A 13,680-nucleotide genomic window follows, 5' to 3' on the forward strand; every position below is an offset into this window, starting at 1 on the left:
GTGGCTGGATGCTTAACAACAGTGATGCTTGGCCTGAAATTTCTTTCAAGCTATTTTTAGATCTCCAAGATAAAACTCATTTCAGCGTGAGTAACGCATGAATTTCAGCCAACGGGAAGATGTGCCATGCAGTCAGTTACAGTAACACATTCACTGGCCTAGTTAAACTGGCTCCCGTCTCTGTGGGCTGACACTGGACACAGCTACCATGGACAGCCCGGGGGGGGGGGTGGAGTTGTTGTGTCCTACTGAGACCATGATTGGCTGATCGACCAGACAAAAGCTCAGTGTAAATACAGCTCGTATCTGTGGGCAACCACTGGGAATGAGGCAGCTCTTTTGTGTGTGAATTCTAGACGGGCCAACTTTGTTGCTGGCCACATTCTGCAGTCTCATCTCCATTATGCCTCCATGAACAGGCGTAGAAACCCACAGAGGGGGTTAACAGTGTCGAGAGTGGGTATTTAAATGTTTTGACAAAGCCTAAATGTGTCACTAGGGCTTTCTGTTCATCTGTTGATTTTTAGGCATGAACACACGCAGGACTGTTCGTGAAGGATTCTTCTGATATTTCAACCTGGAAGAGCCAATTCCACTTGACAAGGACTACAAGTTAGAGATCGACATTAAAAAAAAGCATACCAATGTTTGGTCAGATTTGTACATATATATTTGTACAGCTTAATTAACAAGAAATAAATGTTTTAATCAGTAATCTCTACAGATGCTGATTTGTGGATTTTGTGACCTTTGCAAAGAGCCAGGCTAGGTGTTTCCTCGTATTTCCAAGCAAGTTAACTGGCTGCAGGATCTAGCACTAATGCAGGCGCACTATGTGAGTTTTTCAGTACGTCCCCATCAGAAAAACAACCATAGACATCGTAAAAGCAGCTTATTGATGTTTGTTTGTTCTGTGTGTGTTGTGTACAATTTCGCTTTATACATGTGGAGAATGGTGCATTGGTGCCACTGATCTGTACCTGACTGGTGGTGTCGCTGAGGGCCACTAACATCTTCTCCAGAGCTGTTTGGAGTCGTTTGCTGATGCCCATCAGATATTCCTCGTTCTCCAGCTGTGTCCCCGCTCCCAGCAGCAGGCTTTCCATCATCTCCTGGGAAACCTCCAGACCCTCGTCAGCCTCCGTCTCTCCAGGCCACAAACTCACATCGTCTGCCCCGATCTCGCTGCCCTGGAAACTTTCTGCAGGGTGACCTAGTGTGAACCGTGGAACAGAGAGTAGAAATGTCACATCGAACCAAGATGCTGTGAGAGTAATCAGCATAATCATGTAAAATCAGGCAAGAACAGTAAATAATCAGCTTCACAAACCATTTGAACCTTGCACAACAAATGAAATTGCTGTAAGAACAACCGTTCAAAAATGCTAGTCGTGTTGTGCTAAATATATAACAATAATAAGGCGCATACATCCAGATCAAGTGAGCAAACAATGCTGACTCAAGTGTACCTTAGGGTAGTTTGATGACATCACGGACTCGGCATCATCATATGAAATATTTTATGATGGCAGCAGGTGGCAGTATGGATCAAATTTTACACTGTGTAGATTTCTAATCATGAAAATGTTTTAATGTCGGAACAATGTTAAAGCCAGATCAAGATAGTTCTGTCGACCAGAATTTTAAGGGATTTGTTCACTATAGCATCATCCTTTATGGTTTGGACACATTAAATCATATGGACCCACGCACAGTAACAAGAATAGGCTACGGTTGCACCTCCATTTGTGTGTGTTTTCATGATACGTCACCGCTGAATGTCATTTGAAAGTTATTTACATTAAGACGCATGATTAGATTAGAGAAGAGTTGCCACGGCTGTGCAAACAAACTGTCTCACATAACAATTTCACAAAGATAAATCATAATTTGCATGCAAGAATATAATTACACCAGCGATGGAAATCTACCTGTAGCTTGGCACGAGAACAGACTCACGAGAAGACGTGTAATTTGAAATGCGTTGTTGAGTTACTGTGCAATTTATGTAATTTGCCCCAAAGGCTGATGGCCAAATATCTAGATTGTAGATTGTAGAGGAAAGTGCTGAAGACAGATTGGGCTATTGATCAATTATCCTGTCAGTTAGCTACACTGTTGTTAAGTGGTTGATATGAGTAGCTATGGTTTTGGAATTAGGTGTTAAGTATTAGGATTAGCATGTTAAGATGAGACTTTGTTGTCTTTAGCTCCCATGGAGTCACCACCTTAAGTTATGAACCATTCAATGGGCAGGTAACTTTGATCCAGTTTTCTGACATATGAATGACAGAGCAGGACTTACCAACAATGCTGCTATTTGCATGTGATCAAGCTGAATTTGTCAACAACAACTCTACATGTTTATCCAATCATAGAGAAAAAACTCAATGCTTGATGAAGAAAAAGAAGACGATGCACTCTTTGTTCCAGCAACTGCATCATGTAGTCATGGTGCACTGTATTAGCAGCAGAGGGGTTTAGCTTAAACTGCAGTCATGGCAGCCAGCAGCACTCTGGGGGTGGCATCAATGCTTTGTGTTGTATTGTACTCAAGTTGTCAATTAAAAACAGATTTCAAAACTCCAACCCATGTGGTTTAAAACAGATTTAAAACAGAATGTTTTTGTTGTCTAGATGTAATAAATACAAACTGATTCCAAGCCATATAAGTGTAACAAACTGTATTATGGAAGTGCAGCTACAATGGTGTAAAACAGAAACACACAGCCTTTTTTTCTCGCTTAACCAGAAATCTCACCTCCAGATTACTGCCAACATCTGAACCAACATACTTGGGTGGGTGGGTTGCTGCCCACATGTTGCCAAAACACAGACAACAACATTACTTATCATTTAGACCTGATGTTACTTGCCTGCAGGTCTGACAGGCTGTGTGTTAACTCTCTGCCAGGTAGCTCTCTGTGTGGTGGCGTGGGGAGCTGTAGCCTGCTGCTCTCCACTGGAAGCAGACAGACTCAGCATGTGGAGGCCCATCGTTTCCTCCGCTGCTGCTGTGGTCTTCAGGACCTCCACCAGAGCCTGACTGAGTTTCTCGTTGGCCTGACGCAGAATGTTTCTGAAAGCAGCAAAATGGTTATGTCATTAACAAGTTGATTACTCAAAATATCTGCTGTGTGGCAAGCAGAAAGGTTTGGAGTGATAATGACACTCACTAAAATTGAGTCTACTTTGGTTTTAGCTGGAAAAACATTTTTTTTTCTAAATCATGTAGAGCACTAACAAACAAACACAACAGTTAATCATAAAGGAGCAACTGAATAAAAAAGCTAAAGAAGTTAAGAAAGTTCTACCTTGTGCAGCATCTTAGCACAAATTAATTATTACTGGGGACCATGGATACAGTTTCTCTCACTACCTCTCAGCGTCCTGATCGGAGGACTCTCCATCATCCTGCGATGACGATTTGCCTCCACTAGCGAGCTTTATTCGCGTTCCCCCTGGATTTTCCTCTTCCTCAGCTTCTTCTGGAGTGTCTCCTCTCTGCTTTAAGGCCTGCACAGGCAGGAGAGAAAACACAGACAGCAGCCCCGTCATTGCGAAGTTGGAGCTGGATAAACAGACTCCTGAAAACTCCAGGCAGCACACGACAGCGTGGCTGTGTTTGTGACCATCAGTAAAAGTATATTCAAATAAGTGCAGCTAGGCGCACATACACACACTGCCCTTGTACGAGCACACACACAAACACAAAGACGCACTTCTGACTCTCTTGGAGCCGAGAGAAACACTAGTATCTTTGTGCTGCTATGGCAACAGGTGCACCTGAGGCACAACACTGGCTGGAGCAACAGCCCCACCTACTGCACGACCAGCAGAAATACAAGCATTTCACTTCAGTCTCAGACTGCACTGTGCAGAGACTACTGATGAGCGAGACTGACACTGATCTCAGTCAAACAATCACTTCTTCAGACAGTTTCCTGAGTAACAGACAACACAAAATGCTTAACACACACAGATCAGACTAATCTAATGTCTGTGTTGAGACAGAAATGTTCACACGTAACTGTGTTTTACTTTATTTTGTGTAAACATTACTTAACACTTACATTACTCTTTTTGTCATCACAATTTATAAGCATTTACATGTTATTCAATATATAATATTTAAAAAAAAAATAGCATTGAACTGCACACAAACAGAGACAGACATCGTGTCTTAAAATACCAATTACAGACAATAATTGACTTTTAATTATAATTCATTATCCCATCGCTTAGTTTGTTTTTTAAACTTAAGAACTGAAACCTTCAATGTCGGACTATAAAGTCTAGCGCTGCTTTATCCTTATTTTGGGCCTTGAGGGTTTGGATTAGTAATAATAAGTCACTGTGAAAGGGTGCACACACAAAACTGAAAATCATGAGCACATATGACACAAAATAAAGGTGTCACATGAACTTGGCCTGACTGCATATTTCTTACCATTTGTCAAAACATTTTCAACCAAATGATGAATAATTTGATCAATTTACATCAAATGATATGTCATCTTGTTCAAATTTCAGATTTTAAATTGAACTATGTATTTGATATTGTTTAAACCCATTGGCTTGCACAGCTAATGTTAATGTGTGATGAAAATAAAAGAGATTTCTGTTTGAAACTTAAATGTTTTTTTCAACTTGAGTAACGAGTGGCGTTGTCGAGTGTCATTCTGTTGATCAACACGCAGTTGTTTTATACCATAACTCCTACAACTTACTTCTACCCTTTCCTGCCTCACATGATCAATGAAATACAACCAAACATCACATGACACATGGACCTCTTGTACACACGATGAACACACTGAGTGCGTGTGATGTGTATGACTCAATGATGTTGACGATGATGATTTCTGGTGGAGCTACAGTGATTTTTGCAGACATTACCGAAGATAACTCAGAAGAATATGAGATAAAATAATATAATGCGTCTTAACATCTGAATTAGGCATTGAAAGAAAATGCACAGAGCCATTTTTTCTCATTAGCAAAACTGAACTCTCAACATATTAAACCCCATCAGAGCCAATTACAAAAGCTTAAGAACTTTTTGAAACTAGCTAATCCTTTGAATCACCGTGTCAGAGCAACTCATCTCACAAAGAAAACTGAACCTGACAGCCACTGCGATCACACAGTTAAAGCCTAATCATGCAATAAATGGTTAGTGAAAGCCTAGCAGGCACTGGGACTAGCCCGTCAAGGCGAGGACGAGTGATTTAAAGAAATAATCTCAAATCAACATCAGTCGGTGTATGCAAAGTAGATAGGCAAGACAGTATGCTCAATCAAGAAAGTACATTTTGTCAGTAGTGGATAAACAAGTATTGCTTCTCGAGAAAAATTTGAAACTGTTGTGAGATATACTGGCAGATGTTTTTTTCCTCTGATATTTGAAGCAGTTGTGTGTGATTATCAAAAGAGCTGTTTAATGCATATTAGTCTCGTACATACTTACATACTTATCAGTAATAAAAGACTAAAAAAGTTTAATGTGTATAATTGTAAAAGAAAACACTTCATTGCTCTTAACATTACTTTTTTGAAAGCTTATACATTTTTTTCATTTCTTTTCATGTGTTCAAAATAAAAATCAAACAATCAATCACTCACTCAGTTTAGAAGAGAGTAAGGATGTGTGTATGCACATATCGTTCAACATGCTTCTATGCTACTTTGGGCGTAAAAAGACACTTGTTCCTTAATGGTTATGGTTTTTGGTTGAACATTGGTTTATTAATATTACATAATAGGAGGCTAAAAGAGCTGTAAGCTTATCCACAAAATCTCAGTGGGAAATGTGCTGAATACCAAACATTCAACACAACAGAAAAAAAATACAACATCCCACTCTACACTTGCTGCCAACTTCACAAATATGTTGCTGCAAAGTTTAACATTTGGATCCTCGTCAAACACAAAAAGATTAATCTGCTTTACCCACAGTATTGATTATAGTTCTGAAACAAAATCACTGTTGGTGAAAAAGCAGTTAAAAATAGTATCAATATTAGCCTAAGGATGAATAATATTGGCTGGAGTAATCGATGCAACACCTGCATTGCGACACAGTGCATCTCAAAATTAATGACGCAGCAGTAATGAACTCCCTCAGACGAAATGAAGTGTGGAGAGTGAATAAACACATAATAGTAATAATGACACCAACCTGTTCGGGTCCTGATTTCTGCAGCTCTTTTTTCAACTTTCTAATCTCAGCGTTCCTCTCCTCCAGCTCCCTCTCCAGTCTCTCCTTCTCAACCTCCTCCAGCCAGGCACTCGAGCTGGGTGAAGCTTTAGTCGGCTCATTGTCCACCTTCTCATCCAGCTCCTCTTCATCCGACTGGGTCTGCATGGAGGTGCACCTCTGGCCGGCTCGCTTGTTGATTCTAGCCAGCTCAGTCTGCTGTGCAAACTCTACGGACATCTGAACTATCGCCTGTCAGAAAATATCCAAAGATGATGTGCCTTAATACTGTGTATGAGAGAGTGCTGTTACAATGTTTATAGCAATTTGACAGAACAACACTGTAGTTCTTCTCCTCTATTTGTGTTCTCCTATTTAAAACAGGATTCAATGTACTGTATCCATTTTAATAATGGATTATTCTGCTGATTGCTTTCTCCTGACAACTAATTGTTTGGGCCATAAAACTTCAGACAAAAGTGAAACTGCACTTCCCTGGAGCCCTGGTGACATCTTTAAATGTCTTGTTTTGTCTGACAGGCGGACTGCAACTCAAACATTTTTAGTTTAGCATATTTGATCACTAATTCATCTGATTATCAATTAATCCAATATCAGTCTGAATGCAATTGCCCTCTTTTGCAAATTTATTTGATTCTGACCAGACAGAAGGGCTGCATGAGAACCCAAAATTGATGGTCACCTACCTTAGCAACTTCCTCCTCCACTCTCTCCCAGTCTTGTCTCTCTTCCGGCGCGACTGGCCCAGCACCCCTGAGGCTCCTGATTGAGCTCCCAGCCCCGTTAATACCATTCAGATCTTGCTCCTCCTCTCCTCTATCTTCCTTACGCTCCGGTTCCCTTTCTTCTCTCAGTCTCTTCAGCTCCCTGTTATGCTGCTCTTGGAGAGCTGCTACTTCTTGGACATACTTGTGGTAGAGAGCTTTCCTCAGCGCCTGCAGCTGCGCCGTCAAGCCTGCAGACCTGGCAGGCGAGCTCAACTCCACGCCTCCCTCTGAAAGGTTCTCTTCACCTAGGTCCTGAGAGGAATGAGGAGAGCAAAATAGATGAAGAAAGGAAGTTACAAAAATGAAACTACAAGATAACAGCAGCTGTGTTAAAATGAAGACAATAGTAACATATGAACTTATGTAAACTGAAAGTTCCTCAAGACTGTTCCTGAAATAAACATGTCCTCTTTGCTTCACACCCCCTGCCCTTTAAACCAGATTAAAGACACTGTTTTGTACTATTCACCCTCCCGGGATGATAACGCGATAAAGGGGTACATTACATTACAGCTACATTTTCCCCTCACACACTACCACTCTTGTCTTGTAATGAATCCCTGTCTGTTTCACAGTCGTTCAGCATCTTAAGCCCCACTCGCCTCAAGCTGAACATTTCCAAGCCAAACCTACGATGTCTTTAAGTGTATCATGCCCGAATTCATTTCAGTTTCTCTCCTGTTCTTGCTCCTCCTGCGCTCCTGTCAATCTTCGACTCTCTTATCTCCCTCTCAGATCTCTGAACGAGGGGGTAAACACACGAGCTGTGGCAACTTTGAGGTTGGAAGGGAGAGGCGAACTAAGACACGATGGAAGTTCGAGTGATGTGAGCGAGAGACGGTTTAAATGGAGGGCAGCTCATTCACGCAAGACAGTATCCTCCTTTCATGCAGCCGCCATGACTGGAGTACGTCCGCTTGGTTTATGAGCAAAACTGCCGCTTACGTAACGTCCAAGCCTTTTAATCGTTCAGATACAGGAGCGTTCATGATGCTGCCTCTGGAGCAAAGCTGGGGATGGGGATTTAGGGCACATTTTAGCCTAAAGGCTACAGCTGCCCCCTCCCACCCGCACTGTCATAGTGTCTTAATGCTTGTACACGTTTCAGCTCGTAGTAAGATGTGATGCATGTGACATGGAAGATTTAGATGAGGGCAAAAACATAGCAGCCAAACCTTAAGTAGTTCCTCTCTGTGCTCCTCCGTCATCTCAGAGCTGGACTGTGTAACACTGGATGGGCAGAGAGAGAAAATGTAAGGTCAGAATTAATTGTTCGTCGACCTCAAACAAGTTAAGAGTTAGTGCAGTTTATATATATATTTTCATTTTATTTGAAAAAACGATCTGCCTGGTAGCCTAAAGTGATTTATTACTATTTTACAGACTGCCACTGACAAATTAAAAAACCTCAAATCCTTTTTTTTTCCAACCAGCACTCCAAAACCCAAAGTTATTGGGTTTAATATCATATGACAAAAAACCCACCAACATTCCCATTATAGAAGCTGAAATCAGAGAGTATTTTAGTATTTTAGCTCAGTTGCTAAAGTGGGCGTCCCATGTACAGAGGCTTTGTGCTCGCTGCAGAGGCCGAGAGGTCGTCAAATAGATCAGAATACATAGACTCCCATACAGGCTTACATTTATTCAGTCTCATTCTCCTATAACACAGTATATACTTGAGTGCTGAGCCAAGGGTGAAACACATGACACAGGCTCACTCTTCTTCCCTTTTTTTTTTCATTTCAGTGCAAACTTGTAGTTCTTCATAAACATCTTATAATCCATCTTAATGAGTGGAAAATGCTTAAAAAGTTCAAATTCACCTTGTTTTCTATTTGGCACTTGACACATTGCTCAGATGACCACTTCCCCCAGGAAGCCATCTGGGTGGCTGGAAATGTACTTTTATAGGTTAGTGGGCTAACAAAAGGCAGGAGCAATGCTTCACACAACCTACTGAATATTTCATTAGTCAATTGAACTGGGTCAGACATCTTCACGTGCTACACAGGATGTGCAGACCAGCTTCTATGGGAAAGTTATCTCATGAAGATCATGTGGGTTCTCCTTACACATGCACTTTATCAATCAATCAATAGTATTGTTTTTGAGGGAGATATGTCAGCGGAGCCATTTTTTAAGCTACTATTTTTACTGTAGCTGCTTAGCTCACAGCATCTCACGTGGGTGCATGTATTTGTCTGTCGAGGGTGCAAATAACGTCTTTTTCAAAGTGTGATTTCGGGGCTTCCACAGACTTTTCAGCACAACTTCATTGAAGCCATTGTATGCTTGTTTTTGGCTGAAACACTGTTTTGCTGTGAGGTACTCCAAAACTTCATCTAACTTTCCACCTGCATGGGGTTGAGTAGATAATGACTGAATTTTCATTTTTTGGTGAACTCATCCTTAAAGGATTTGTGGTCATCACCTGAAGTGTGTCTGAGTTCCTGTGACCTCCTCTAGTCGCTGCTGCAGCATGAGGAGCTCAGTGAGGTACCGCTCCTCAGTCTCTGCTGCCTGCTGCTGGTAGTGAGCTCGGAGATGCTCCACCTCCTGTCTGTGACTCTCCTCCAACCGGAGCTGCTTCTCCTGCTCCTCTGCCTTTAGCCTCTGTAATTCCTCTGTCAGGCAGGTAGATGGTGCACCAGCCCGCTCCTTCACATCTAACCGATGAGAGAGGTGAAATGTGAAATTCAATATGCTTGACTGGGTAGCATTTAAGATTACAATCAATGACATGAAAGTTTAATGCTCCTTCTGAGAAAAATGATTCACTGCAGTAACAAATAACAGCATCAAATAAGAACTGAGGTGAAAGAAACAAATAACACAAAACAACAGAGGATGAGACAACAAAAAAAGTATTGGTGCACCTTTTTAATTTGTCTAACAGTTACATATGTGTTTTCAGTAAACAGATATATATTTCACACTGCATTCATATGCAGGATGTTCAAAAAGTCAACCATCTGTTCACAATATTACATTTAGCGATGAAGACTAGCTTGTTAGCGCAGCTGATCAAAAAAAAAAAAATCAAAGCAGAGATTGTAACTGTTGGATGTGATGTGGAAGATGTGTTATGAAAAGCACATAGTGAGTGACACATAATGTGAAATGACAGTTATTCACTCAAGAGTGAGCAGAACCTCTAAAACACTGTGGGCTGGAAACAGCAGAGTACACAGAGCAGAAAGAATACTACAGGAAACTGTCATCTTATTACACACCTCTGTGTTTTGGCTCAGCGCCCTGACATCAGCGCTTGATCTGTTTTTTCATTCGAGAGGAAAACTCTGCACTTACCTTCGCTCGAAGAGGTGCTCATGCTGGCAACTTGCCCGCGCAGGTCAGAGATCTCCTTCTCACTGCTGCTCTTAAGTTCATCATACGACCTCTGCAGTTCCATCACCTAGAGGACCAACAGATTTGTTAGCATTTCTAGGGTATGAACACGGTATGGAAGTCGCGGCTCATGCTGTCATAGTTTCATTCTATACAACAACATGCACTCAAAACCTGATGATTTGCCTTCAGTGTGAATCTGGGACACAGCTCATGTCGACACATGTCACAAGTTATTACCTTGTTCCCATCGGCTCTCAGCAGAGCCTGAAGCTGTGACAGTCGGTGATGTTCCTGCTCAATCGTCAACCTCACCTGCTGAAGATTTCTGTAGAGCTCTACATAAGAGAGAGCATATTTGAATATGTGTAACCATGCTGTTACTGTAGGCGTGCAAACTGGGATATTTTAAAGCACTTTGAAGGTATAAAATAACTGTACAACAGGCTTGTTTTAAACTGTAATAACATTATTTAAACAGACAAATTACCTCTGGCTTCCAGTACAATGGTGGTAGATTCCCTAGTTTCATGTCTGTCTGCCAGAGAAGGCGGCTGGCTGTCTGTGTCAGCACTCTCCAAAAACTCTTCACCAAACATCTTTTGAAAACACTGAACACCCAACAGACAACAGACAAGATTAAATCCTTTATACACTTGGCAAATTCATTAAGAAAAAAAACAAACAATAAAAAAACAGTTTGTTTTCGTGAATTACCTGAATGATCTCACTGCATTCTATTGACACAGCCTGTAACATGTTGTGGTATTTGAAGATTTTTGGCTCATCTGAAAGAAATTAAGGAAGAAATGTTCAGTTAGTGACTGATTCAAATGTTAAATAGGTTCCAGTAGGTCCTCTGACAAACACACAGTAACCAAAAAGTACAGAATCAAGGATAGTCACAACAAGGCAACATGCTGTTCATTGTGGATCCATTATTATGAATGATAAATCAAAAGCCTCTCTGGGGACATTGAGGGGCAACCGACTGCAGATCTGCTCACCCTGATCACCGTGATCTTTCAGGTTCTTCAGCTTCAGCTCCAGAGAGTGTGTGCAGGCGTCCGTCTCCTCCTGCAGCACTTCAAGCTGGGCGGCGTGAATCTGAGACAGGCTGATGCGCTGGGCCTCCATCTGTAGCCTGCACTCACCCTGGAAAAGCAAGAAATATCTTCTTTATTAACACGGCTGAAATAAAGCACATTTTTCACATGCATAATTAGATTTCATGTAGTGAGTGTTTGTCTTAATATCCCTAAAAGTCTTCCAGAAGATGACACTAAATGGCACAGAATGAAAAAAAAAAAAAAACACAACATGGGTTCACACCATTTGTAATTTATCCTAAATTTAATTATGCAGTCAGCTATACAAATCTGCTGATCAGAGGAGATAAATGATTAAATAACATAAATCCTCCGTATCGTATTTTAACGACAGCGCAGCCGCACGAGCCATCTGTGTTCAGGATGAGAGGTCTGCTATTATCACTTCTGTAACAGAGAACAAAAGGCAAACAGAGAGGCCCCTTTCTCTCATAGTGCATTATGCATTAGCACAAATTGGTTAAGGCTCCACAATTATGAAATTGCAATTCTGTTACCTTTGATGTCAAATGTTTTTAAAGTGCACTCCGCATTTCAATTAGGCTGTATTTAAAATGCTTTGTTATGATACAATCTCCACGTGTTGAGCAGAGAATCCTTTCAAACCTCAGACCGCTCAGATGTTCCTGCTTAAACATGCAGAGGAGAGACGGCCAGCGCTGAACAAACAGATGGCAGCTGTGTAATGATGCGCCACTGACTCACACATCAACAGCAAAAACAGAATTACTTGTTTTATGAGAATTAAACAAGTTTACACTAACATAACCTCTTCTACAGAGGATATTACTATAAAACTCAGGGCTACATTTATTGGACTTCTTCCAAGAACCACTCAAATAAACATAATTGTTTTTAAGTTATTTTTAAGTGACTACAGAGAATGTGTGGCATACAGAAATGTTAACGTACCTGCACTTCTTTCTTTCCTCTTTACACTAAATGTTCTCAGGCATTGGTACATCTCTGATCTACTTCTAAGATGGCATTCCTAGACCCTTCAGGTCATTTGGGATGGGTTTGCACAGTGTTCCCAGGATCATATCCAAGAGAGTTGAAGCAACTTTTAGTTTTTATGTTACCTACCCTGGGAACAAGCTTCCAGACTACCTGCTTTGAGCAATTGTTTACTCTGGTTTTCCAATAAGCTATATACATGTACAACTCTGAAAGTTTTTAGTTGCTTGCTTTAGCTTTGATTGTCTTTTAAATGCATTTTTTATGTAACTATTCACAATTCACAATGTCAACATTTTTTTTGTGTCTTAGATTTAATTAGCATTTTTTTAGTCTCTATAAAGCTCTTTGAATTGCACATACCAGTGTTTCCAAACCAGAGGTACTTGTACCCCAGATGGGGCCATTTTGTAGTTGCCGAAAGGGGATGTGGTGAGATTGCTCAACTAATTTTGAAAAATAAAATTGATTGGATGGAAAAATTACATTTGCATACTGAGTCATCTATGACAATTAAATAAAGTGTTAATGCACTTAAAAGATTGTGAAACAAATAATTAGCAAGCAAGCAGGTAAAAACAGATCACTAACAGTAATGGATGAATGGTTGAAAGGTAGAATTTGTTGAAACTTGTTGACTTGCAATGAATGATAATGCCCTAATCTGAAAGAACTTTTAGAAAGTATAAAATAAACTTAAAGGTTCAATGTACAATGCATATTGTTGATGAGCCTATAAAGAAACACAGACGGAGCTTGACGCAAGTGATGGCAGTTTCCAAGAGGTTATGGATTTTAGATTTTAGAAAGCCATATATCTACATTTGAAAGCATTAGACCAAATACTCTTGTATTTCAAGCTATGGCAGGGTGAGAACAGAAACCACATATTGATAAATCCAGAGGTCCTATAGTTCAAAACTACTGGGCTAATAACCATATTAACTTACATAGTGCACCTTTAATACAAAATGACAGGGTTTTTTTTTTAATTAGCACAGTTTGGTACGGCAACTTAAACAGTTCAGTAGTTTTTTTTTCTCTCCCTCAGACAGCTGCCTCAGGGTACTGTCAAGGATCATCCTCCGCTGCACCAGACGGTCTAACATCATCGACCACTTTGCTTTCCTATTCCCTCTTCTGTCACAGTGCGGCTCTGTTCTGATAGCTCTCAGTTGGCAGCTGTGATATTATCTAATTGTTCTGAGTCCTGTAATACCAGCAATGACTCTGCTAAATTTGTTTTGCTCTTGTCTATTGATTTGTTGCTGCAGGA

The 13,680-nt window shown here is 40.7% G+C and overlaps 1 protein-coding gene across 5 annotated transcripts in view; it reads right to left on the minus strand.

Annotated features, from left to right (window-relative positions):
* akap9 (A kinase (PRKA) anchor protein 9) overlaps nucleotides 1–13,680 on the minus strand; it is a 63,474-nt gene that overhangs the window by 28,781 nt on the left and 21,013 nt on the right. For all 5 annotated transcript variants that reach the window (XM_037092256.1, XM_037092255.1, XM_037092258.1 and 2 more), the window contains 12 exons: nucleotides 11,346–11,493; nucleotides 11,056–11,126; nucleotides 10,829–10,949; nucleotides 10,579–10,676; nucleotides 10,300–10,405; nucleotides 9,422–9,656; nucleotides 8,163–8,217; nucleotides 6,907–7,239; nucleotides 6,182–6,451; nucleotides 3,380–3,516; nucleotides 2,877–3,079; nucleotides 981–1,213 (listed from right to left, as the gene is read on the minus strand). In XM_037092256.1, the coding sequence (XP_036948151.1) occupies nucleotides 981–1,213; nucleotides 2,877–3,079; nucleotides 3,380–3,516; nucleotides 6,182–6,451; nucleotides 6,907–7,239; nucleotides 8,163–8,217; nucleotides 9,422–9,656; nucleotides 10,300–10,405; nucleotides 10,579–10,676; nucleotides 10,829–10,949; nucleotides 11,056–11,126; nucleotides 11,346–11,493 (2,010 nt within the window). The remainder of the gene's footprint in view (nucleotides 1–980; nucleotides 1,214–2,876; nucleotides 3,080–3,379; nucleotides 3,517–6,181; nucleotides 6,452–6,906; nucleotides 7,240–8,162; nucleotides 8,218–9,421; nucleotides 9,657–10,299; nucleotides 10,406–10,578; nucleotides 10,677–10,828; nucleotides 10,950–11,055; nucleotides 11,127–11,345; nucleotides 11,494–13,680) is intronic.

Source organism: Acanthopagrus latus, chromosome 3, assembly GCF_904848185.1.
Source record: "Acanthopagrus latus isolate v.2019 chromosome 3, fAcaLat1.1, whole genome shotgun sequence".
In the NCBI taxonomy this organism is placed as follows: Eukaryota; Metazoa; Chordata; class Actinopteri; order Spariformes; family Sparidae; genus Acanthopagrus; species Acanthopagrus latus.